Below are 25,958 nucleotides of genomic sequence, written 5' to 3' on the forward strand. Positions count from 1 at the left end.
GAGAAAGTAATGTAGCTCAGCTGGAGACAGTAAAACTCCACCGTGCCACTGATCACGGTAGAATAAGAGAAACCGCGGGGTCAGCAAAAAAACAAAACACAGTATTTCTCTAGAGGAGGCCGCAGCTGTGAAGTGAGTGAGGCTAGTGTAACCCTGATACCAAAGCCAAACAAGCCTAGCTCAAAAAGGATAATGATTGGTCAGTATCAACTGTGACCACAGACATGAAGTCAAACACCATCAAACTAAATCCAAAGCACAGCGAAAGAGCACATGGCACAGCCAGATGTGAGAGCCATTCCACAGAAGAAAGCGCACGAATGCACTCTGCACTACAATTAAATCCAGGTGGGCTCAAGAGTTAACTGAAAAAAATCAAACCTTTTCTAAGAACTTAAAAAGTTCTCTATTTCTTTTAGTGGAAAAGCACTTACTGAGACTACCCAACAAAAAAGTGAAACAATCAATTTGACCGTATAAAAATGTAACTTCAGTATTTTTAGAGCCAAATTAAAATTGAACGCCGACATAACACTGCCACAAAAATGGAAAATAGGTTAAGTTTCTATTAAAGTAGCTCTTATGTATCAATAAGAAAACACTAGCACCCTAGGGGGAAAAAAAAGGGCAGTAACGTGAACTGCCAATCCACAGAAAATATGTGCAACCTCATTAATAATCAAAAGAATGAATATTAAAACACAAGGGTTTCTCAATCTTAGATTGGTTTAAAACATGTCAGAACCATAATACTGGAGAGATACAAACATTCTCAAACTGCTGGTGGGATACAAAGTTCACCCTCAAACCCCTAGAGGTTAGGGGCACCCTCCAGATGCCCAGTTGTGCATCCGAGGATTCAATCAAGCATAAACAGTATAGTACTATAGTAGGGAGTTTTTGAAAAAAGTCTGTATATAGGTGGACCTGAGCAGTTCAAACTCATGTTGTTCAAGGGTCAACTGTATTACAACCTTTTAGAACAAGATGCATACACCAAGAGCCTGAAAAATGCTTATGCCCTTTGATTCATTAGGGCCACTTCACCTATCCTAGGCAAAAAATGAGAGATGCAATTAGGACTGTGTAGACCTGGGTATAACCTGAATATTCAATAACAGGGGACTGGTACAGAAATTACCCATCCATCCAAAGATGTGCCTGGTGCCAATGAAGTGAGGATTTCAAGAAACTTTTAAGGAGAGAGGAAAACACTCACTATGTAAAACTAAAGAGAATACACAAACTCACACAACACTATGCCAATTAGTGGTTGTATAAGAGATGACTTTTCTTCTTTATGCTTTTCTGTGTTTCTGATGAGCCTGATGTATTTTTAAGTTACAAAAACAATGGACGAGTGGCGGAGGGTATAGTTCAGTGCTGCAGTGCGTGCCTAGCATGCACAAGGTCCTGGGTTCAATCTCCAGTACTTCTATTAAAAGAAATAAATAAAAACCTAATTACCTCCCCCCAAAAAAGAATAAAAAATAATAAATAAAAAACAATGGAGGAAGAGGAAGGAAAAAAACCCAGCTTACTTTTCCTTCCCATTTTAAGTGTAAAATATTCTTTTGAAATATATATAAGTAATAAAAACACATCTGAGCTAATCCGACCCCTTGCTGGTAACTTATAAGGTGTACTAATAAATATTTCCTGCTCCAGTAATTGTATCTTCCAACATATTTGAAAGAAAAAACGTCTCATTCCCCCAAACTATTCTACAGCAAGCAATCCCTTCATGTCCTCTCTATGGTGTCAATTTCCCCCGTTCATGTATGACTATGACTAAACCACTTAATGATTGAGAAATCTGTAAGCCAGCTTTTTAAAACAAACCTAACTTTACTAAAATGTGTTTACTGTTCCAGGATTAAAGAGTTACACAGGGCCAGAACAGCGTAATTCACAAGTACAATCTGCACATCATGCCATTTTTAACACCCAAGACACGGATGTATTTAAATGTGGACTACTTGTTACAGGTGACACTTGTAAAACTGTACAAACAGATACGCCTAAAACTGATACCTTGAGTGTGTCCAATATACCCCGATCCTTAAACGTCTGGTACAGTTTTTTCCGCAATTCATCTTGACTCAACACGTCAGGTTTGGGGGTCATGGTGGACTGGAAGAGAAACCGGTTACGGGTTACCTGGCGGGCAGAAGGGATGTGAATTTCTGTAGACAAACCAGGGCCTCCAAAGAAGCCCTAAGCGGCCCAGGGGGAAGAGGTCTAACGGAAACAAAGGCTCCACTTCCGCCCGCCCGGGAGGGAGCCCGTGCACCTACCTGAGCCACCTGGTGTAGGCTACCTTCCGAGACCGCCCCGCCCCGCCCCGCCCAGGCCACAGTCGGAGACCTCGCCCGGGCGGCAGGCTCAGGCGCAGGGCAATTCCCTGCCCTCAGAGCCATGCTCTACCCGAGGACCGGGAAACAAGCCAACTGAACACCTGCCTCGCACTCCGAACTAGGAACTCAGCCCGAGACGCGCACTGCCTTTCTCCGCGTTCTGATAGGTGGGCAGGGTTGGGCCACGCGCGACTGTCCCCGCGGCTGGAGCGCGGAGGCGGGCAGAGAGAAGGCAAGAAGGCGAGGCGCCGCCTGGAGTCGGCACAGCTCAGAGCTGACCCTTCCCCACCCCGCGGTCCCCCAAACCTAGCCGCGCCCGTCTTGGGTACTACGGCGCACGCCCCCGGCGGTGCCGCGCTCCGGCCGGACCGGAAGCCCCGCCCACGTATCGCGAGAGCGCAACCGGGAGTCTCGCGAGGGCAGCTTCGGGAGTCTCAACGGAAGCGGCGGAGCGCGGGTCTTCCTCCAGAACTGACTGGACGTTTCCGTTGCTGTGGTCTCGCCGCAGGTAGGGGATGGAGCGAGTGGGCGGCTGGCGCTTCAGGACTCTGGGGGACGTTCCGGGCCCCGCCAGACCCGGGTGTTGGCCCTGTCTCTCCCCTCTGCGCGGGCCGGCTGAGCCCATCGCAGCCCACCCGGCCAGTCCACACCACCTTTCAACTTGCAAGCGGCACACGTCCGCCGGCTCGGGGCTTCGCTTCTTTCACCTTTCACTAGGCCATTCAGATAACCTCGTGTTTCCTAACCGCGGCACTGTTGCCGCTTGGAGCCGGAAATTTTTCGTGGTGGGGCTGTCCTGTGCATTGTAGGATGTTGAGCAGCATTTCTGGTTTCTACCATTGGGTGCCGGTAGCACCTCCCCCCGCCCTGGTTCTGACCCCTGACTGTCTCGGGACATTACTAGGTGTCCTCTGGGAGGCAGAATCGCCCCTGGTTGAAAACCAGTGAGCTAAACTTTGACTACCCACTGTTGTGCGTGCTGTGAGGAAGATAGGAGAGCCGAGTCTCCAAGATGCTTAAATCTACTTAGAAAAGGAACCAGTCTCTCGACAAGCAGTAACGAGAACATTGTAGCCAGAGAACTGGCTAAGAACTGAGATGCACTGTAGACTGGGTAAAGAGTTTAGAAAAAGGTGAAGTGGTTCGAGGTGGACACGAGCGGGCACATCTGAAAAGTGTGACTTCATCAGGACCTTGATGGGTACGATTTGGATGGTAGGCATAAGGCATGGGAGGAAGGGGGAAATTCTGAAAGGAATTTAAAAAAATCAGGACCCTCTCAAGAGCAGTGAGTAACCCGGCCTGACCCCAGAACCCCAAGGGTATAAGGTATCTAAGTCCTATAGGGACTAAATCGAGTGTTGGCTTTGTGAACAGCACTGAAGAACACAATGAATTTTGACCCCTGGCCATGAAGGGCTTAAAAAATTTAAGAGACAGCAAGAGTGACAGGACTTCAATAGGACGTCAAGAGCCTGTAGGTTGGTACTGGGAAATAATTTGAGGAGGGATTTGGTTGGACTTGGAAAGATGGATAAGGTTTACGCACGGAATCAGGGAGTGTATTCCAGGCATGAAGAGAAAAGTAACTGTGGAGTGGACACAATCAGAGTTGGAGAGAAAACTTAAATAGACCAGTCAGCTCTAGCCAAGCTAGAGCAATGAGGCTGAGAAAAGCTGTGCAGAGCAACATGGGACTGTTGGTACTTGATCCTATAAGTGGAGGCATTAACACTTTTCAGCAGAATAGTGAAATGATGAAAAATGTTCTAAGATGATGTTATTGTGTTGTAAATACTGTTAAATAAAAACACATCTGTGCCTGAAGACCCTCTTACCCCCACCTTTGGTTCCCAAATTGAATACAATTAGATTAAATGTCCAAAAGCCAGCATGATCTCACTTGGAGGTAGAGGAACTGCTTGTAATATTAACAGCAGAATGTCGTATTAGAGGACTGTCAATAGTACTCGTCCCGCGTATTGCAGTAGACATGTCCTGTGCCACACTAGATTAGTCTTGCAGCCCCAGGTCTATGGAACTACTGAAGCCACCGCTGTGGGGAGCACAGGGAAGTTTTCTAGAAGTTCCTCTGTAGAGGCTTTAAAGAGGTTTGCTGTAAAAATGGATAGCTTTGGAACTCGAATCGATGAGTTGGAGGGGACTTCTAAGTTCACGGAGTTCATCCTCCACTCCGACACTGGTGCCCTTCCAGCCTCCCCTTACACATGTCTGGTGATGGAGGGAGGAGTGGGGCCAGTCATCTCTCTCACAAGGCAGCCCGGTAATTCTTTTATTGTTAACAAAGTTCCCATATATCAACCCAAATGTCTTTCCATGTAACCTCGAAGGAGCAGCCGTAGGCTTGGCCTCCGGAACAGTTTGGACTGAGTCTGTCAAGTCTAGAGTTAGCAAAGACTTGGCACTCATGTAGGCACTGCCCTCTCCTGACCCCATAGCAGACGTGGGTCACTGATCACAGCAGTCTTTCCCGCTGACCACTTATTCTCATTCTTTCTCTGCATCAGTTCCCAGCCTTCAGTACTAGTTGATTAGAACGGGCTCACGAGAGAAAACCCACTTGCCATCCCTAGTCAAATCCCTTTTCCATTTGGCAGCATCCTATTTACAGATTGTACCACACCCCATACCCCACTCCCCCTCGCCCCACCCCCGCTCAGGTCCAGCATCCTCAGTTCCTTCAGTAGCTCTTGTTTCCAGAGCATTCCCTAGCATAGATCCTTCCCTCCGCCCAGCATACACATTTCAAAGTTATTGATCCTTTTAAAACGCAAGTCCCAGAACTGAGTGCGTTCCCCAGAGATGATATTAGTGAAGAGGGATTGTCTTCTTTTAATGCAACCTAGAATTGCATTAGCTTTTTTGACCACTTGACCAGATGGCTGCCTCTGAGCCTGCAATGAATGAAAACGGGTTCTCCTAGATGAACTGCTCTTAAACTACGTTTCCCTCATCCTATTGTGCAGCTGATTTTTTAAGCCCAATATAGGACTTGATTTAAACCTTTTTAAATTCTATCCTGTTCATGTCACCCGTTTCTCCTTGCCGTGAAGACCTTTTTAATCCTAACTTTGGCTTCTAATAAATTAGCTGCCCATAGTATATTATCTTGGGAGTGTGGAATTTGGCTTCATCTCAGTTACTGATTCAAACGTTGAGCTTGTCTAGGTTAAGGTCAACATCATAGTCTCCCTAGAGACCCCAGGCTGTCCACTGACATGGAGCACTTGGTTAACCTTCCAGTCAGCTCTGAGCTGTCCCTCCTTCAACAGATACTGAGGGCTTCCTGGGGCCCCGTCACTGCTGTAGCTCTGAGGATACCCCAGGCCGTCATCCAGGCTACAGGTCTCCAGTTTGTATATATGTAGATAACGCAGTTACTTCAGAAAGTGACTTAATGTGTCCCGTGTTTCCCTTCCAGAACAGGGAGTGTAGGTCTGGCATAACTGGTTCTCATAGAACTGCCAAGTACATGAGTAATAACCCCTTCTTTTTGTCTAGGGATTCACATTAAATGAGGTAGTTTATAGCAAAAATTCCCAGCATGCTGTTGGACCAAAAACAGGCACTTAATACCGATTTCTGTTCTTGTTTTCATCTCTTCAGAAGTACTCAGTTATAGACTAGGAGATGAGCTTTTTTGTTCCTGCAAATGGGAATAACACTGACCTCTGACTGTGGCTTTTTTTCTGTTCCTATGACTTCTCCCACGTCACTGACCAGTATTACCATCACATTTGCTAATCCAAGATATATTATTTGCTGAGACCTGAAGACTTTATTGAAACACACCTATCTGGAGATTCACAGCCTACCCAACCTCCTTTCCTCCACACCTGCTGTGTGAAAAATCACTCTTTGAGAAAGCTTAAATTCAGCAAAGGTGTGCCCTCTTGTTTATGTACAGGTACTTGATATAATGACCTTTCTCCCTTGCTTTCTCCTGATAGTAGCCTAAAAAGGCTTTTGTTTTTCTTAACATTCTACACATTTCAGCTCGTTGCGGGCTTTGGCCCTGCTAATGCCAGCCTCACAGGTTTCTGGCCCCATGTTCACATTCATTACTAGCGAGCACCCCGCTTCTTACATCATGTGCACGGGCTCTTCCACTTCACGGTAGTCCAGAGCTCCCTGTTAATGTCTACTTTTCTCTCTCAGAAGCAGCTCAAGTCATCTTAGCCATCAGACAGCTGTTTTCACTACTGGGAGTCCTGGCCTTGTTAAGGGAGGAGTTCTTCCTCGGGACCTTAACAGTTCTGGCAGCTTCTCACAAAGGTGCTGTTAGGCACTGGAATACAGGCTTCCTCCATCAGGCCTCTGAGGCCCCGAGCGCCTGGGCACTGGAGCTTTCAGAAGGTTCTCTTCCTTGTTAAGGCTACCCTGCCCCGCCCCCGCCCCCGCCGCTGTGCCTCTCGTTCCTGCCTTCTCTTTCCTACATTCCAGCAGCGGCCTCCCAGCTCACTGCCCAGACAGCCCCTCTTCGCAGGGCCATTCTGGGAGCACTGCGCACTTTCTAGGTACAGGGCTGTGTTAGGGGAGGGGGTACTTGCTGGAAAAACACAGCCACCGTTCTTTTCAGTACTCTTATCCCCATGTGGCTCCGAGTTGCTTCACCTCAACGTACCATTGCCTGCACAGCCACCCCCGAACCCCCACCCAGTGCCTTGAAACCCACAACCCATGGTAGGTGAACTCCTTTGGTCCCCAGTCTCTGTAGGATGCCACCTTCTACCTTTTTGCTGACACTTCCTTGAGTATTTCCCTTTTTCTTATACCTGCAGGTTTTTCAACTTTGATATGTGTGTTAGTTTCCTACTGGGGCCAAACTACCACAAACTTAAGAGGTTTAAAACAACACAGACTTACAGTTCTGTAGCACAGCAGTCCGGCACGGGTCTCACTGGGTGGAAGTCCCTTCTGGAGGCTCTCAGGAATACTGTTTCTCCGTCTTTCTAGCTTCTCCAGGCCACCTCACTCCTCGGCTCCCAGCTCCTGGCTCCTTCCTCCATCTTTAACGCCAGCAGCGTTGTAACTCCAGGACCACCCTTCCGTAGTGACACCGCCCCCTGACTTTCTCTTGTCCCGCCCTCGTCCACTTTTAAACGCCCGGGTAATTACACTGGGCCCACCTGAGTAGTCCAGAGCCGCTTCCTGTCTGAGATCAGCTGATGGGCAGCCTTAGTTCCCTTTGCCGTGTAAATTAACATTCACTGGTTCTGGAAATTAGGACACCTTGGTGGGGTTCAGGGGAGCCATTCTGGCTACCATCACATGTTCACAATGGACCTGCTCCTTTTCATCCCTCTTCCCTCCCTTTTATTTCCTTTCTCGGTGAATAGCAGCATCATCTTGAAACTGTGCTTGATCACCTCAGCCAGACGTTTGGAAACATCCCTCATCCTCAGTTCCCCAGTTTAACTCATTGCCAAGCTACCTCCGCACCCTGGAGATGCTTGAAGGGCCCTCATTTCAGGTGATGGGGCAATGGAGCAGGTTTAGAACAGCTCCGCCCTCGCAGGCAGTCCCGTGTACCAGACAGCACGGAATGCTGGAGTGTGTCACCATGGCTCACTCCCTGGGCATAAAAAGCCCAAGGGTTAAAGGACGGTAGACATCCCGTCCTGAGACACAGGGCTTATGCCCTCCCGAGGCTTCCTGTCCCCCCACTTCAGCAGCTCCTTGTCAGAATGGAATCAGGCATTGCATCTCTTTTTATGGAAAGCTGTGTGTGAAATCACTATCGGCAGCTCGTGCTGCCCTGCCGGGCAGCGTGTGATCGACCCTTTCTGCAGTACGTCCTTCAGTTCCCTGCTGTTACCCATGCTGGGCTGCTCCCCCAGACACCGATTTCCATGTAGGGGTGAGTGTGGCGGGGCAGGGGTGGGCCATCTTCCTTATGCATGTCTCCTTTCCTGCTGCTGCTTAAATGTGTGTAGGAGAGAAGTAGTTTCCTGGCAACATTTTTTTGTTTTTGTTTTTTTTCCTGCTGCTGCTGTTTAATGTGCTGAAAAAAGTGAGCCCTTCCCTTGGCAAACTCCAGCTATGAAACCTTCCCAGCAAGAATGAATGAGGTCATTGTTTACTCTGTTGAAATTTCAGGCTCCCATCCCTCTTCCCCTCACTTGTTCTGGAGAATTATCGCCAGTTCGCCCGGGCTTGCATAGCTTTTGTGTCATTCCTGCTTCTCTTGGTCGTCCATTACTTGGTTGTCCATTACTGTTTGGCCTCCGTGGCCCCTGCTGCACTGCCGTCGTGGGGCCACAGCGGCCTCACACAGTGGCGAGAGGACGGCAGGCCAGACGAGCCCACGGGCTGCGGCGTGCAGCCGCCGCCCCAAATAACTTTTCAACCCCTCCTTACTTCATCAGGCCACAGGGGTTGCCCACCTGCCTTTTCCTCCAGTCACGGCCTTCCGATTCCAGAGTTGAAAGTGCCAGCTGTGCCCTGATTTCCTCTACAAAACGTTGTATTCATCAAGGAATACAATTCAGATGTCTTCTGATTTGGTCACAGGTTCTGTGTCACTCCACGGAAGTCCCGGTGAGGCCAGATGAGCCCTGGGGCGCGACGCGCCTCAGTGCCGTTCCCCGAGACGGTGTGCTCCCAGCTAGGGAGACCCCCCGACGCGAGGAGGCCTCACTCGGCCCACATCTCCGTGTGCGGGCGCTCCCCTGTTGTTCTTGGTCACGTTTCCTGAGCGCCTCCCAGGAGCCAGGCACCCTGCTGCGCGCCTTACGGCCACTACGTGGTGTCGTCCTCGGACTCACCCGAGGGGCTACGATTGTCATCCCCACCGTTACCTTGATTTCCGAGAAGGAAACAGACGTTGGGAGATGAAGGACCGTGCCTGGGCTCCTGTTGCTAGAGCTAGACATGAACCTAGCTCTGTCTGATCCCAAAGACCTTGTGCCGAAAATGCATGCATAAGTCCATCCACCCGTCTGTCCACCTGCCCAGGTTCTGACAGTGCTAAAAGCCACAGAATCCTTGATTTCTCTCCCACCACGCCACTTTTTCTTAGTTTTTTTCCTTTAGCAGACCTATTAACCCTAGTTCCAAGACGTCTTAATGCCTCAGAATGTCTTCCTTTTGGGATTATGACATCTTCCATCTTTTCTAGAATACAAAGCTGTTTCTTCCTCTTATGAATGGTGTTTGAAGAGGCATATCCCAGGCTCTTTCATTTGCAGAGTGACATTCACAGCATAGATCCTTTGGGTGGGAAGATGACAAGGACCGCCCAGGCTGTAGATAAATGCCATAGGCTCTCTCCTTTGTGTAAATGACGTGTGTCAGAGTGGTGTTTAGCCTCCTCCAAAGCACCCTTCCTGAAAATGTCCAAGGCAAGCGAATTTTCCCCTAATTAGCACTTTTATTAATCTTTCCCATGTCAGTGCTAATGCTAACCAGTCCAGTTCCGGTTTAGCCGGCTTACGGTAAAACATGAGGGTGTTTTTACGATTTCATATTAGAGGTCTTTCAGTTTCCCTATGAAAATACAGTCCTGGATTCTACAACGCATATCACAGATGAATAATTTAATCTCATGCAAAAGCCATATAGCAGATAAACAACAAGGCCCTACTGTACAGCACAGGGAACTATGTTCAATATCTTGTAATAGCATATATTGAAAAAGAACATGAAAAAGAATATATATATATATATATATATATATATATATATATAAAACTGAAACATTAGGCTGTACACCAGAAATTAAAACAACACTGTGAACTGATTATACTTTTGATTTGTTTTTTTTAAAAAAGGCATATATGTATGTGGTATATTGGAAAGCATGCCAAGCCTTGGGGCCACCTCCTCTGCAATTCAGGCTTAAGTAAATAAATGGCGTTCTTTACTTCCTGTTAACCGTGTTTGGTTTTCAATATTGAGTATTAAAAATATTATTTTCATTTAATTAGGAGCTGTGTATTGAAGACAATGTCTGGAAGCTTCTACTTTGTCATTGTGGGTCACCACGATAATCCAGTCTTTGAAATGGAGTTTTTGCCAGCTGGAAAAGCAGAATCCAAAGTGCGTATGGAACCTTAAAAAAATTCCGTAACAATTGTTATACGTTGTTGTCATGATAAAGGTGTAATGTGATTTTTAGAACTGGGAGAGACCTGGGCAGATCAGGTAACGACGCCACCACGGTTAAATGAGGCCGCCCTGTGGCCCCACGGGTTGATAGAAGCCAGCCAGGAACACCCTCTGAATTGTTTATTCATCCTCTGATTCAGCACACACTTGGCACGTACTGGCAGGATGTCCTGGGGCTCTTTTTCCTGGCCTTTGGCTCAGTGTCACCCCCTGTGGAAAGCTGCTCCTTGAACATACAGAAATATAGTTGACCTGTTGTGGGCCTGCAGGAACAGTTGTCACTGCCTTGAAATGCCCGGAAAGCCCATCTGGCGCAGTGAGTCACGTTGTTCATCAGGACGTACGTACTAGATGCATTTACACCCGGGGGTGTGAAAGGGGCCCCTCCTGCTGCTGCTGCCCGAGACGGGCCGTTCTCAGGCGCCTTCCGCAGCGCCCACTGGCCGGGTGCCCGCCTGCTCTCCGCCCCAGTGCCACCACCAGCTTGGTTGTTGTCAGGGATGGTTCCAGAGGAACAGGCTTGCTTCTAGAACACACTGCCATTCAGAGGAACAGCCCCGTAGAGTCTGGAGGTGGGAGTAGCCGGGTCCCTTCCACCTTTCTGCACAAGGCTGCATGCCTGATAAGTTGCTGACGAGTTACGCTTTCTCCCACCCTCCAAAAATAAGCTTTAATGTCCTTTAAGGCAGGAACTCATGTCTGAGATTGGTGGTGATGGTAATGTCCAGTGTAAGACGCTTCTCAACTATTCAGATCTCGCCACTAAATGTAGAAATTTCAGGTGTTAATCCTAGCAGGTGTTGTCGCTACATTATTTTCCCACATTCACATGAGCACACGGCTCATTAAAACTGTGGCCAGAGCGGGGGAGGGTACAGCTCAGTGGCAGAGTGCGTGCTTAGCATGCACGAGGTCCTGGGTTCCATCCCCAGGACTTCCATTAAGTTAAGTAATTAACTAACCTAATTACCTCAACCCCCAAAAGAGAATTTTGATTGGCGGCATCTCTGTATCAGCAAGTGCTTTGTGTGATACACAGCTCCTTACGTATAGTTTTTCGCTCAGCACAGGGGCCTTGTGGAAGGCGAAGCAGCTCTGCAAAAATCCTCTGCTGCATGACTTGATCTTACTTCTTTTTCCTGCTACCACTCACTTTCTTAAAACGTTTCTGTAGTTTTCTTCTAATCTCCCACGATTGATCATCAGTGTAGAGGAAAACACTGCTGTGAGCCAGACACAAAATGCATCCATTTCTCTGAGGGTTAAAGTGGCCTCGTCATGGTGACGCGAGAGAGGCGTAAACTGGCTGCACAGGGGGCTCCAGGGCCACCGGCAGCCGCCCCCCAGCCCGGTCCCAGCAGCAGCCGCCTGGGCGAGGAAGTTATATTGTTCCCTAGGGCTGCCGTGACAGGACCAGAAACTGGGTCCCTGAGAGCAACAGAAGTGTTCTGTCTCACAGTTCTGGAGGCCAGAAGTCTGAGACCAAGCTGTCGGCAGGGCCGCGCCCCGTCCAGAGCCACTGGGGAAGGTCTGTCCCAGGCCTCTCTCCCAGCTTCTGGCAGTTCTGGGCTTGTGGTGGTCAAACTTGTCCTCAGGTGGCCTTCTTCCTGCATGGGTGTCTGTCTCCAGACTTCCCCCTTTTATAAATACACCAGTCGTTGGATTAGGGACCCACGACCTCATGGCAATTAATGACATCTGTAATGACCCTCTTTCCAAGTATAGCCACATTCTAAGGTACTGAGAGGTACGGCTGCAACATAGGAAGGTGGGGCACACAAATTCAACCTATAACACAGGTGCCCTTTGGAAAACGCATTTTGAGAGTAAGAATTCCACGGGAGTGAGACTGCATTCCAGGTTGTGAGTTCCCTCTCCACATTCTGGTGGGACACTCCCACCTTTTCTAGTTAAGCCTTTTCAGCCCGTGAAAAGGACACTGCCAGCTTTGACAGGACCGTCTCCTGCTGTTGGCGCAGGTGACTGCACACAGTGGGGCTGAGCACAGCCTTCTGCCAGGTAAGCTTACACCTCCAGGAGGCCTCTGCCGGGCTGTCCACTGCTCAGCATGTGTCGCTGCACACGAAACCCCCCTCCCCCTGCCACCCCCACCCACGGCCTGTGCCAGCAGCCGTCCTTCACCACCTCCTTACCCCGGCCTACCGAAGCTGCTGTCCTTTATCCATAACCACGAGTTTCTTCCTGTCTTCCTCCTCAAAAAGATGCGAGCCTCTTGAAAGCAGGATCTACCTTTTTTTTAAATGTAGTATTCTTTTTTCACATGCTTAAATGGCTATAGCATTTAGTAACTTCCTTCCTGCAAAATTAAAAAAATCTATATAGTTTTTTGAATATGTCATTTCATAAGTCATTAGCTGTTTCTATTTGTTGAGTTTTAGATATCAAATTAGAATACAGAAAATGATGTGAAAACACTGAAGATCTTTTATGTCTCATGATAGTAATAATAGAAGTAAAAGTAGAAAGCTTCCCCTCCACGAGGAAGCTGTACAGAATTTAAGAGGAAAGAGTTAGCGTTTTGACACTGCACGGAAATGTTAACCTGCTGCTGCTGGCTGTCACCCAGGACGACCATCGCCACCTGAACCAGTTCATAGCGCACGCTGCTCTCGACCTTGTGGATGAGAACATGTGGCTGTCGAACAACATGTACTTGAAAACTGTGGACAAGTTCAATGAGTGGTTTGTTTCAGCATTCGTCACTGCAGGTCATATCCTTTCCTACTCAATAAAGAGGGCTAATGAAGGGGGGGGGGCAGTAAACCAGCCCAACACGGGGCCTAGACACTAGGCTCTGAGTCTGTAGACTACAAAGTGTCAGGTAAAAATCACCATTTCCGGGGCTTTTACTTTCTTAGGGAAAAAACATCCACTTTTAAAACCGAGTCTCATTTGTAAACCTAAGGTTTATCTGAACCATATCAAGAGTGATTTTATTTTGCAGTTATGTTCTAACTTAAAAAGATTCTGTTCTCTTCAAGGTAAAATTAACCTAACTTTGAACCTGGGTGATGTATTCCACTTTTCGAAAGCAAAATACACTGCGTGTCACTTATCTGAGGACTGTTGTATCAGCAGATTCCTTTTCAGCTTTCATTTCTAAAGATTATACCTTAATTATTTCACATATGAGATTCATTATGCTGCATGACGTAAGGCAAGAAGATGGAATAAAGAACTTCTTTACTGATGTCTATGATTTATACATAAAGGTATGGTATGTTCTGTAACTGTAATAATCTGATTATAAAAAGGGATTCAATTAGGAAAAAAAAAGGATCCAAACTTGACAAGAACCTGGCCTGCTGAAGTACCTCACTGAGACTGCCCAGTTTCCACCTCAGACCAGCTCTCCCCCTGTGCGCCTTGCCCCTGGCAGCGCCTCCCCCAGCACGTCTCCACCACCACGGTCACGTATGGAGGGCAACACGTATGGAGGGCAACAACTCGTGGTCGGCATTTTCAGATCAGTTTCATTCTCCCCCTTTTGGTGCATCTAGTTGATTTTATGAGGGAACCCTAAAGAGAGAGGCAGAAGCGGTCTACATAAGGGAAGCTGCTTCATAATTCTAATAAAATGTCTTCCATCTACTCAACAAATAAGTTACAATGCAATGCATCTAGGTCATAAACCGGTAGGAAGTGATTCATGTGTTATCAAAGAGTCACTCGAGGGGAACAGTGCCACCTGCATTTTGTGATATTAACTGGAGAAAATGAAATAGTAATGAGATGTCAGTGGTTTAACTGCAGTGATAACAGTATATTCTTTTTTTAATGGTTAGGGGGTGGGTATTTCTCTATTTCTCTTTCAATGGAGGTACTGGGGATTGAACCCAGGATCTCATGCATGCTAAGCACACCCTCTACCACTGTTTTTATACCCTCCACCCCAACAGTATATCCTTAATTTAAATGCATGGTATTTAAATGAGATTTTTTGCGTATCAGAACAGTTAACAATCAATATTCCTAGTCAGAAGTAGCAAATACATAGCCTTCTTATACAGACGGACAACGTCAAGTGATGAAGGTATAGAAGTTGGTCACTCTCCTCATTTGTGACTCCATCCAGGACTAATACTCTCACACATGTTATTATGTACCCTTTACATCTGAGGAACTCATCACTTCACCTCGTGCTAAGGGAGAGCATTAAAAACCTGACTTAAAAGCTTGCCTTGCAAGAGTGACTTCTCATAGCAGTGTGGCAGAACTTTTTCTTCACTCTGAGCGAATGGCAGACTTAGTTTGCTTTATGTAGCCAACCGGCCTGACGGACAAACCCCATCTTTATGACAAACGTGAGTGGATGGGCGTTTCACACACAGGTGACCCCCAGAAGTCAGCTGAGCTGACGCAGGCAGCACTGCCCCGACCACAGGTACTTCCCTAAATTCCAAGACAGAAACTTCCGTAAAGGGATGTTACTGTTTAACAATGCAACATTTTCACTGCAGCTGAAAAATGTAGTCTTCAGACTTTTGTTTTGAATGTCTTTGATGACTTAAAAGTTCAAAATAATTTTCTTTTAGGGACCTATGATTTGTCAGCCGTGTTCCTTTGACAAACTCACTCTAATACTTTCTTCTCTCCTAGTTTGCAATGAATCCGTTTTATGAACCCAATTCTCCTATTCGATCAAGCGCATTTGACAGAAAGGTTCAGTTTCTTGGGAAGAAACACCTTTTAAGCTGAATGCAGAAAATTCAGAAATAAACAATGTCACTGGGATGGGGTGTACTCAGGAATGTGTACATTGTAAGTAACTTGATTAAACAGCCAGAAAAGTTTTACTTGTAGCCTCCATTTATCTAAACTTAATGAAATTGCTTTTATATTTAAAAACAGTAAGTTCAATTTCTTACCATTATCAACAGATTGATACTTGCTTGTGAGTGGTGTTATTTACAAAAAGCTCTTTATCAATAATCTTGAAATATTTTTAAAACCTGAGAATAAGCTTTTGGCTTTCTTTGCTCTTATAGCTTGATCGTGATGTAATAACCCAGAACCAAATGTCTCCGTCAAGCTTTGGTAGGCAGATTTAAAACTGAAAGCTTCTGCAGTGGGGAGTGAAGCTGACAGCACGCACATGGGCTTATCAGTACATGCAGAGATGCTCTGAAAACGCACAGGCAGCGTACACAGCACTGCCCCAGAAGCTGAAGCAAAGAGCCTGTGCAGCACCAAAGGCGGCGCGCCTGCCCCTGTCGGAGGCTGGGGACAGTCGTCCTGCCGCTCTAGAATCCTGGGTCCATGTCTGTAAAACAGGAGGCTCGGACCAAAGTAGCAAGCTCTGTTCTTACGTTTCCCTCCCCTCAGACAGCTAACTAAAGACTAAGTGGGCCTGCTGATAGCTGTACTAGTAAAGAGCTGTGGGCAGGGCTAGAATTGTAAAGCAGGAAAAGCTTGCGTTACAGTCACATCTGCACTCTCGGCCCTTTAGGCTGTATACAAGGGGGTGGGAGGGGCCTCTTGTGCTGAAACAGCGTGGCGTCCCCCTGTACACGAGTAAGTGTCCATTGACAAGCAGGTAACATCACCAGGTATTTTCTGTGCTAATTGTGGGCACTGAAGAATTTTGTTCATTCTGAATAACCTGAGCAAGGAATTCTAAGTGTGGTCTTGTATCCTCATGTGAAGTGGCTACCATAATTTTTTGTCCTATTTATTCGATTTCCTAAATAAAGATGTCTGTCCAAGATTATGGCAGTTTGATACTGACTGTTTTAAGTGCTGCTCACCCCTCCACTACTGCCATCTTAGTCCCGTTTCCCCTACTGAAAGTCTGCAGACTAACACTATGCAGAACTCGGATCGCCTCAAACCAGCTGCCAGAGCTTTGGGAGCAGAAAAAGATACTCAGCTAGGAATCCAGGAGTAGTTCCAGCCCCGCTCATTGGAGAGACCCACGCGGATGTACTGTCTGCAGGCTGCTCTGCCCTCCAGGATCGGGGAACCCAGAGGGCGGTGATGCGCCTGCCTGTCCGGAGCAGCAGTGTGGGGTTTCAGCAGGAGGGCGTAGGGTGGGGCGGTTCAGACCCCGGCTCAGCCGCACAACGGCGGTGCCCTGCACACAGTGAGCCTTTCACCAGGCCTGTGATGGTGAGACGGGAACACGGACGCGGGCCCTGTGTGAGTGGACCGGTGTAGTTAAGTATCAGGTTTCACGTGACTGCCTCTGAAGGAGCCTGAAGGCAAGTGATGAGCTTAGGAGTGGTGGGACCTCAAAGGTGGGCCGCACTGGGAAGGCCTGTGCGCATCTACGTTAGCGTTCCCAAAGCGCTTCACGTAAAATGCGCAAACCCCAGTCTGTCCCCTTTCACTTCCTAGGGTGCTTCAGGGGTGCCCGTGTTTTCCACGTGTGTAGACCGCTGATCTCCTGTGCCCTGCTATGCCGTCCTTTCACTTTTTGTCACGACAGCACCTCCTGGTTGACCGTGCACAGTGGTGACCTCTCAGGATCCGCTGACGACACAGATCCACGTTTCGACCTAACACCTCCCTGCCCCACAAGCCGCGGGTGTCGTGGAACTGGCGTGACAGTGCCATGGTCTTAAAGTGAAAGCTTACCCAAGTTTTTATAGAAATGTGAAACACAAGGTTGTGTTCCCTTTGACCAGGGTAGGGAATTTTTCCCAAGGGGGGGAAGGTGACAAAAACATTAACTCATCGACAAATGTGCACTTTGCCATCTTCCACGTGGCACACTGATGGCTACATCGACTGTCACGTGGACATCTGTCCATCTCCCAAGTTCAGTGGTTTGACCTTTTAACACTGAACACTCTCTCAAAGGCGTTATATCCGCAGACAGTGCGAAAGCACCTGTGCCAGGCCGGGTGGCGGGCATCGGCAGTTATGGTGGGGCCCCTCATCCCGGAACAGGGCAGCGCCGTGCTCCCTCGGGGCTCTGCCGCTGCTTCCGCCACTCGTGCCACCACGGTCACCTGCTCTGCTCCCCAGCTCTCGCTTTCTCCCCACTTCTCATCTTTGCCTAGGAAACACCAGCCCATCAAAGCCCTTTGACTTAAACAGAAGAATCAGGTTTCCAGCTACCTTTTGTTGCCTTTGGAAGAGCTCCTCCACCGGTGACTTGTCAGTGCTTTGAAGGCCGAGGCTCCTCAGTCAGGTCCCGTTCCTCCTCCTCCTGTCACAGTTCAGTACCGTGTGGGTAGTCAGCCTCCGTCCACCAGGCCCCTCTACGTCACGGTGTGAAGCCGATCACTCTCCCTTCCATCAGCCTGTCTGCACACACGAAGATACGCTCCTTTGATCGTTTTTTGCTGCCCAGCTCTAGACCTCTTGAACGCCAACTAACCTAATCCCTGAATATTTAGCTGAAAAAGAGTTACGGTGAAGATGCTTAAAAGTTAGAAAAATGACTAAGGTGTTAGTTAAATCCATACAAGTATCGAAATTACACATTTTGTATAAATACCTACACACACGTTATGGGCTGAATTGTGCTCCCCCAAAATTCATATTCAATAGGCCTAGTCCCCGGTCCCTCAGAAAGGGACTATATTGGAGAAGGGGCCTTTAAAGAGGTAATTTGAGTTAAAATGAGCCCATGGGGCTGGTCCCTATTCCAATCTCACTGGTGTGCTTATAAGAGGAAATCTAGACACAGAGAGGCCAGGGGTGGAGGGAGTGCTCTGTGCAGAGGAAAGGTCATCTGCCAGCCACGGAGAGAGGACTCAGGAAGAACTAAACCATATACCTTGATGTTGGACTTGTAGCCTCCGGAACGGTGAGAAGGAGCTCCCAGTGTTCACACCACCTCGTCTGGCACTCACGGCAGCCACAGACACTAACACAGTGCCCTTCCCTAGGTACCAAACACCTAGACAGACCCCCGAGGAGCTGGCGCGTGACTGTCTCCATGCCCAGGGACCGGGTGGCATTGTCCCCTGTCATTTTCAACCATGTGACTCCATCTATTCAAAACACGAACAAAAAATGTACTCCTAATACCCACTGTTGACCAAGGTGTGGGAAACTGGCACTTCAATATACTACAGCTATTTATCTATCAATGGGGAATGGTTTGAATGGAGGGTGAGACACCCATGCAGCTAATAAATGAGGTAGGTCTACTACAGTGGAAATATATCCAGACAGAGGAAGAGAAAAGTGCAAGTCCTAATAATCAGTACACCTGATTTAAAATAACAAGCCCTCTAGAGGAAAAGGAATATATAATATACACCAGTTTGTTAATGGTGGGTTCCTATTTTGTTTTTTGAATGGAGGATTGTAGGTTTTTGGGGGGGAGGGGGAACTGATTATAAATAATGACAACTACAATTCTCTTTAACCTGAGAATACAAAGAGATTTCATTTCCCCAAATTTAAAATGCTAAAATGGTTTGCTTAAAGCCAAATTGTCTGCTATGTTAGGAAGTCAGACTTTCAAAAGCTTAGCTTACTGTAATGATATTCTTTGTCAGTGGTTCCCACACAGTGGGACCAGGGAGAGAACTCTCAATCTAGCTGTTCCAAAATGTACTCCCCGACATGACACCCCCCACCAAAGCATGTCCCTTGATAACCCACCGCCCCACAGTCAAGGGTTCTGTCCTCATGAACACGCAGTCCAGGCGGTGGTGTGCCTCTGCAGGACAGGACTGGCAGGAATGGCACAGCATGTGAACTTGAACTTTACCCACGTGAGAACACAATTTGCTTTATCAGTAAGTCTGTTCACCACGGTAAAATGACAGAAAAATCTCGAGACCAAATCACTAAACACTGTTCAGTGGCAGAGAAGACACTGAATAAACATGACCAAATAAAGACATCTTCATTTCCCCTCCCACAAAGTACAATCCACACGTAGTGCTTCCTCCAAGGGTTGTCACTGCTCTGCTGGAAAGTCAGCTTCTCTGCTGGACGGGGTCACACGTGTGGCACACAAATGACAAGTGATCACCAGAGAGAACAATTGTGATGTAGAATGAAAACGTGAATACGTACATCACTTTAAAGAGAATGAAGTAATAAAATCAAACAACTGCCGTGCAAATGCATTAGATTTTAATCTTTAATATCTAACATTATTGCTTTAGGACACGTTTTCCCTGAACCAGGAACAGAATGCTAATTACATAAAAATATACACATAGAAAAAGTAGCTCTCCATTTCCCAGGGAAAAAACAGTAATTTCTAGAATACTCAAGTGTTTTAATTATAATTAGTCTTGGTCATCTCATGTATTAGCTCTGTAACTTACATATTTAAATTAAACATTATTAGACAACCGTCAGAATTTATAAATGTAAGGTGCCGTTACTAAGTACATAGATTCTCCTGTGAGTGGATGTCCCCCTTCTCCTACCCACTAACGAGGCAGCAATAGGGTTAACTTAGTGAGCATGTGACCCATTGCTGCTAACGCTAACTCTCTCCTCCACCCCGTGCTTATGTATGTGTGTGGGCTGGTTAGGTCGCACGGGCCACCTCTCTGACCATCAACAGCAAGATGAGCTGGCCTTGGGCTTTCGGTGCAGACTGACCGTGTCTGTCTGGATCAAGTGATCTGACCTCTCCTCGGTAGCAAGCACTCTCCGAACTGCTTCCTCAAAGGCCGCTGCGACATTCGTGGCATCTTTTGCACTTGTTTCAAAGTAAGGATAGTCGCCGTTGTCCCTGCACCAGGCTTGGGCTTCTTCTGCAGACACCTGCCGTTCACTTATATCAATCTTGTTGCCCAAAATCACAAAGGGAAAGCTTTCGGGCTCTTTCACATCCGCATAATATATGAATTCTTTCTTCCAGTTACTCAAGTTCTGGAAGCTCTGAGAATCATCAACACTAAAAGTAAGCAGGCAACAGTCAGAGCCTCTGTAAAACGGCGTCCTCAGGCTTCTGAATCGCTCTTGACCGGCCGTGTCCCAGATCTGCATGGTAACAAAATGTCCGTCCACCTCCAAATCTTTATTTAAAAACTCCACACCTATTGTGTGGAAGAGCTGGGTATCAAACTTATTAGTCACATATCTGTTCATTAGAGAACTCTTCCCAACTCCACCATCTCCAAGGAGAATTACTTTAAAAAGCGATGATTTTCCTGCCATTCTTAATCTCAAGATCTTTGATCTCACAAGCCTGGAAAATAAAAAGGTACTGTTATATTCTGTCAGATCTGTACCCTGCTCTGCCTGCCTCTATGCATATGAGTGTCTAAGGGAAGTAGAACACTGAGTGCCAATTCCTTTCTGCACAGGAACACTGATAGCAAAGAGCTGTCATCTACCGAGCGCGCCACCTCCTCCCGGGCACCGTCCGCCGAGCGCACCACCTCCTGTCAGGCACTGCCCGACCAGTCCTCTGACACAGCTGTGGAGGGCTCACGGCTCACTGAGGCTGGCACTCAAGGCCCAGGCCGACCCCCAAGATCATCGTCTCAAGCATTTCTCTCTCCTCACAAGAAACCAGCCCTGTCACCATTAGAGATACAGCAGGAGACTGAAGTGGGCGCATTTCAGTGCCAACTGCAGACAGCACTCTGGTGGCACAGTGACAGTTTCCACTGACGGCTTTCCTCTCGTGCCCGGGGCTTTCTGGGCAACCCCCGCTTACTCTCCACGGGGGCTGGTAACCAGGAAACCAGAGACCGGGCTGACGGATCTGGCTGTGAACAAACCTAAGCCAATGGCTGGGTAACGGACTACTCTCTAAACTGTGAACACAATTCGGAGTTTGCTAACATTAACGTCTGGCTACTAATAGAAGTCAGATATTTCTTTCACATTTTAATTCTTGTGTTTACTCTTAAAATTATGAAAACAGATTGAATGTACATTGCTAAGGTGAGCTTTCTAATTTTTTCTCTGCAGATAATGATGACATTTGAACTGAACAACTCAGATAAGACTTAGGACCTATATAATATGCTTTTCTTAATCAGATTTCTTTATAGGAACTGCTAAAGTCATGTTTTAACTTTGGTGGAGATTATTTCTTGGCTTTGGGTGATCCTTCCAAACTGGAGTATAAAAAAAGACTTCTTCATTTAAAAGGAAAACCGCATCTGAAAGCTGTCCATGACCTTTCCCAGCCTAAAAAAAGCCCTAGAATCAAATACTATACTTTATTCATTATTTTTTCCAAAAAGTTTTTCACCTGGCCCTGCGTACCCTACTTAAGTATCCCATTCAGACAGCTGTAAAATTTTAAGATGAAATGTAAAATATTTCATTCATTCTTCGAAATGTGCCCAAATTTAGAGTTGTTTAGAATAACCACATTCCAGAGAATAAAATGAAGCGAACACAAAGAAAGAAAAAGAAGGGCCCCTCCAGGGAGAGGTGCCGATGTGACACAGCAGGGCTACGGCGGCAGAGAATGTCATGCAGTGTCTTTCCGGGCCGCCTAGGCAGAGGGGAAACGTTCTCCTGAGCGAAGAGAAGCCCGCTGTGGGAAAGGAGAACTGGCTCCTGGTGCCAAAGGCCAAGGGCGAGGGCCCGAGGGCAAGCTACCTGCCATCCCGCAGCCCCCGGGACTCTGGTGACAGCAGTACCTACCTCAGAGCTGCTGGGAAGAGTCACTCAGACACGGACACCGGGGTAGTGGCCCGCCACTGTGCCAGGCTCATTCTAGGAGTGCGGGAGTCTCTGTGGAAGGGACACATGAAGAAGTCTTTACTGGGAGTTGTATGGAGAGGCTTCTTTAAGGCATGTCTTCAGTCAGGTATATCAGCAAGAGTCATGGGCAGAGCAAATGAGAGGGCAGTGGACGCAGACAACTGAAGCCAAAGGATCCTGGTCCTGAAGATCGACTTCAGTGCGAAGGTTTCCGTGCCGACAAGGCGGAGCTGTGCTCAAGCACCAGGAACCTGCAGTCTAAACCAACAGTTCCAACCCCTGCCCCTCCCCTTTTTAAAAGCAAAGGGCATTTTTGTGGGACTTTGGTATAGCAGCCCGCAACTTATACATTCAATCAATGGGAAAAAATGAGACTTCAAAATCTTGACAATTGGGAGTTAAGGATAAAATCACCACCACCACCACCACCACCACCACCACCACGCTAACACTGAGCCCTGTAAGCTCTGCCTCTGCTTCACCACCCTCACTCCTCACCAGTCTCTCGTCACCCCATCCACAGGTGAGGACTGACTCAGAGAGGTGACATTCCTCGCTGGAGGTCAGCTAGCAAAGGCTGGAAGTGCGGTGGATCGGAACACACTGACTGTTAACCCGCAGGCGCGGCAGTCTCAGCTGCCTCTGCGTTTATTTTGGATAAATAAAATGTTTCCTGTTGCTGTTGCAGGTACAGTGCAAAGAAGGGGTCTCAGTGGGAGGTCTTCCAGCGGCTTCCTTTATTTCAAGATCTGCACAAAAACAAGCGAACCTGACAGAACTAGCAGGATTCAGTCTATTGACATGTCTCCCTAAGTTTATTAGAGTCTCCAGAATTTGAACAAGTCTTAAATGAAGTAGGAATCGCGTGGGCAGGACTCTACGGCACCCCTCCCTGCCAGAAGCCTAGCAGTCCCCGCAGCGGATGGGAAAGCAGCTTTGCAAGGAGTACTCAGTGAGTGCCTCCCCGTGCCGGGCACCCAGGAAGCAGGCCGCACCCAGTGCACAAACCCACTTGTGTTACAACTGTAGCAAGTCTTACAAATGAGAGGTACCCGGAATGGAGTACAACTATGCACACTCAATCAAAGGCCAACAAATAGCTTAAATGGTGCAGGGGATCAGCCCCTGTGGCTCCCGAGGCCAGATCAGGCCCAGGTATGAGCATCCCAAGGCGCTGCATGATTCCAGCCATCAGGGGAATGAACTTCTCACCCAACACAATCCTGTAACACAGCCAGCTACTTCCCCTGCCTCTCAGTTAAAGAAAAAGTGGTAACCTCCTAGGCCATAGGAAAACTGGCTGTGTCCACCTGGGTCCGTGAGAGACTATACACCGGTTTCCAGTGTGGGCTGCTCCATGGCAGGGTCTCAGTGACCTTTTCTGTTGCACGCTGTCCTTAGGACCAGCCTCCCCAAGGTCTGAGTCCACAGGAGGAGGGTTTGACCCAGGGCAAGTGGGTCGGACCCCAGGCAAAGCTCAGCAGGAGGAGAGAACTGGGAGAAGGGGGAGGGAGCTGGAACCAGGAAGTGGGACCAGCCGGGGCGAAGGCCCCGCCAAGGCAGCCGCGTGCCCTGGGCTCTCCCAGGGAAGCCTGAGCACCTGGCGCCTGGGGAGGACAGTGCTGTGCAGACGGGACTGGAGGGTGGGGCCTGGAGCCAGCGGGGCCTTAGAAACCACGGAAGGACTGCTGCCTACAAGCTCAGAGTAACTGGAGCCCTTCGACAGCTTCAGCAGCATGCAAACTGATCAGACGTGCAGTCCAGAAAGGTAACTAGCTGAGATGGAAAAGCAGGCTGTGACGAGGGCAGGAGGAAGGTCTTGGGTGGACCTTCCACAGATCCCTTATTCCCTCTCAACTACCAACGGTGTCAGCGAGCTTTGGGATTGAAAACGGCAGCAGCTGGGCCTCCTACCTGATCCTGCAGTAAGGCAGTCACCACGTGGCTCCACGCCTCACCGGCTCCCTCGGAAGCCCTCCTCTTGCCATCTGGTGAGCTCCTGCTCACCTGCAGACGCAGCCAGCCCTCGTCTCCCACCGAAGCCCCTCCCGCTGCACTCCTAGCACACCCTCACATTCCGCTGTGTGTGGAGGCCACAGTGAAGTCAGCACGCCTACCGTGGCTAATACAAACGAAACATGCTCCCTGAAAAGATTCAGTTAATGGAAATGTATTATACCAGACTTTTTTCCGAGTTGTCAGTTTTCTAGACCCTACCAAAAAATACATACTATTCTAAAACCTTTTCTCAAAAAAAAAAAAAAATTAATTAATTAACAAAGGAACATTTGCAAAAACGTTCCCAGTGGGAAAACTGGAAATGACCTAAATGCCTAATTGGGGATGCTCTGCAGCCCCTGAGGAGTCATGGAGACATGGGACTGTAGAAACACCCTGTTAAGTGAAAAGCCCAAAAATGTGCACGCCTTGGTGACACCATGTGAAAGCTCACAGGTTAACATTAAAGTCTGCAAGAAAACCTCAAATAATCAATACCGAGTTCAATCTTCAAAGTTCTGCTTTGGTTGCAAAGTCATACTTGCCTTTTTAATATCAGAAGTATTTTTTAAAGCTTCATTTTCACTTAACGCATAGCTTGACTGAATATTGTAACTGAAATAGAAATCACTATCTTTTAAATTTTCTTCAAATACTGCTATCTGCCAGACTTTAAGGACAAGAGCTTCCTCACTTTTTCCGTAATTCAGATTATATCAAAAAGAACTCAATATAAAACCAAACACACAAGCAACAAAAGAAAAAGTAGGTAAACTGAACTTCACCAAAATTTACAACTTTTGTGCTTCAAAGGACACTATCAAGAAAGTGAAAAGATAACCCAGAGAATAGGAGAAAATATTTGCAAATCATGTATCTGATAAAGGACCTGTATCCAGAATAAAGAACTCTTACAATTCATCAACTAAAAAAAATTAAAAATGGGCAAAAATGATCAGCATTATCCAGCAGGGAAATGCACATCAAAACTATAATGAGATAACCACCCCACATCCACTCGGATGGCTAGACTCTGAAAGACAGACAGTAACAGCTGCTGATGAGGAAGCAGGAAAGCAAGAACCCTCATACACTGCCGGCGGGAAGGCAAAATGGTGCAGCGCTCATGGGAAACAGTCTGCGGTCCCTCAGCAAGTTCCACAGAGAGTTCCCACGTGACCCAGCAATTCCTCTCCTAGCTATATATTTAAGACAAATGAAAACACATCCACACAAAAACCTGTATGTGAATATTCAAAGTAGCATTATTCGTAATAGCTAAAATATAGAAACAACCCAATGTCCATCAAGTGATGAACAGATAATAAAATGTGGCCTATCCATACAATGGAAGATTCATCAACCCTAGAAAGGAATGAAGTAGTAATGCATGCAACAATGTGGGTGGACCTCAAAATTATAACTGAAAGAAGCCACACACAAAAGGCCACATATTATGATTCCATTTATATGAAATGTTCATAGCAGGTAAATCTATAGAGACAGAAAGTAGATTTGTGGTTCTAGGGAATGCTAATGGTATGGGGTTTCTTTCTTTCTTACTTTCTCTTCTTTGAGTGGTAGGGTGGGTGTGATAAAAATAATCTGGAATTAGACAGTGGTGATGGTTGCACAATTTAGAGCATATACTAAAAAGAACTGAAGCATATACATTTAAAAGGTAACTTCTATGGTATGCAAATTATGTCTAAAGACTACAGATACATATTTATAGATACACTCACACATATGGCCTGAGAACTAGCAGTAAGATCCTAAAATTGGATTTACACGCACCACAAATGATCTCCTTGTCCATTCAGCAGTAGCCTTTTCTCTGGCCTTCTCCAACCCCTGCTG

General features: G+C 47.3%; 3 protein-coding genes and 1 long non-coding RNA gene across 7 annotated transcripts in view; 1 reads left to right on the forward strand and 3 right to left on the reverse strand.

Moving 5' to 3' along the window:
- The window catches only part of OFD1 (OFD1 centriole and centriolar satellite protein), a 49,816-nt gene extending 47,169 nt beyond the window's left edge, over positions 1-2,647 (reverse strand). For 2 of the 4 annotated variants that reach the window (XR_010379241.1, XM_064482553.1), the window contains exons 1-2: positions 2,298-2,445; positions 2,035-2,133 (exon numbers count right to left, since the gene is read on the reverse strand). Coding sequence is in view for 3 of the 4 variants with exons in the window: in XM_064482553.1 (XP_064338623.1) it covers positions 2,035-2,133; positions 2,298-2,420 (222 nt within the window). In the remaining variant the exon portion in view is untranslated. The other 2 variants (XM_064482555.1, XM_064482554.1) reach the window with 2 other exon arrangements.
- Positions 2,648-2,713: 66 nt separating this feature from the next.
- TRAPPC2 (trafficking protein particle complex subunit 2) lies at positions 2,714-15,304 on the forward strand. Its single transcript, XM_064482556.1, has 5 exons — positions 2,714-2,865; positions 10,307-10,418; positions 13,075-13,218; positions 13,634-13,720; positions 15,108-15,304. Exons 2-5 carry the CDS (start codon positions 10,326-10,328, stop codon positions 15,204-15,206), a joined length of 423 nt encoding a protein of 140 aa, XP_064338626.1. The 5' UTR covers positions 2,714-2,865; positions 10,307-10,325; the 3' UTR covers positions 15,207-15,304.
- Positions 12,647-18,417, reverse strand: LOC135320084 (uncharacterized). Its single transcript, XR_010379248.1, has 3 exons — positions 18,235-18,417; positions 17,571-17,851; positions 12,647-12,804 (listed from the first exon to the last, which is right to left on the reverse strand). It is a non-coding gene; the product is annotated as an uncharacterized LOC135320084 (long non-coding RNA).
- Positions 18,418-19,528: 1,111 nt separating this feature from the next.
- RAB9A (RAB9A, member RAS oncogene family) lies at positions 19,529-22,130 on the reverse strand. Its single transcript, XM_031445936.2, has 2 exons — positions 22,041-22,130; positions 19,529-20,622 (listed from the first exon to the last, which is right to left on the reverse strand). Exon 2 carries the CDS (start codon positions 20,589-20,591, stop codon positions 19,986-19,988), a length of 606 nt encoding a protein of 201 aa, XP_031301796.1. The 5' UTR covers positions 20,592-20,622; positions 22,041-22,130; the 3' UTR covers positions 19,529-19,985.
- Between the last annotated feature and the right edge of the window lie 3,828 nt (positions 22,131-25,958).

Source organism: Camelus dromedarius, chromosome X (genome assembly GCF_036321535.1).
Source record: "Camelus dromedarius isolate mCamDro1 chromosome X, mCamDro1.pat, whole genome shotgun sequence".
Lineage (NCBI taxonomy): Eukaryota > Metazoa > Chordata > Mammalia > Artiodactyla > Camelidae > Camelus > Camelus dromedarius.

Coding starts and splice junctions, on each gene's coding strand:
- RAB9A (XM_031445936.2), bottom strand. CDS start 20,591: ATGGCAGGAAAATCATCGCTTTTTAAAGTAATTCTCCTTGGAGATGGT.
- TRAPPC2 (XM_064482556.1), top strand. CDS start 10,326: ATGTCTGGAAGCTTCTACTTTGTCATTGTGGGTCACCACGATAATCCA. Junction 10,419..13,074: donor CTGGAAAAGCAGAATCCAAA/GTGCGTATGGAA, acceptor GCTGTCACCCAG/GACGACCATCGCCACCTGAA. Junction 13,721..15,107: donor TCTATGATTTATACATAAAG/GTATGGTATGTT, acceptor CTTCTCTCCTAG/TTTGCAATGAATCCGTTTTA.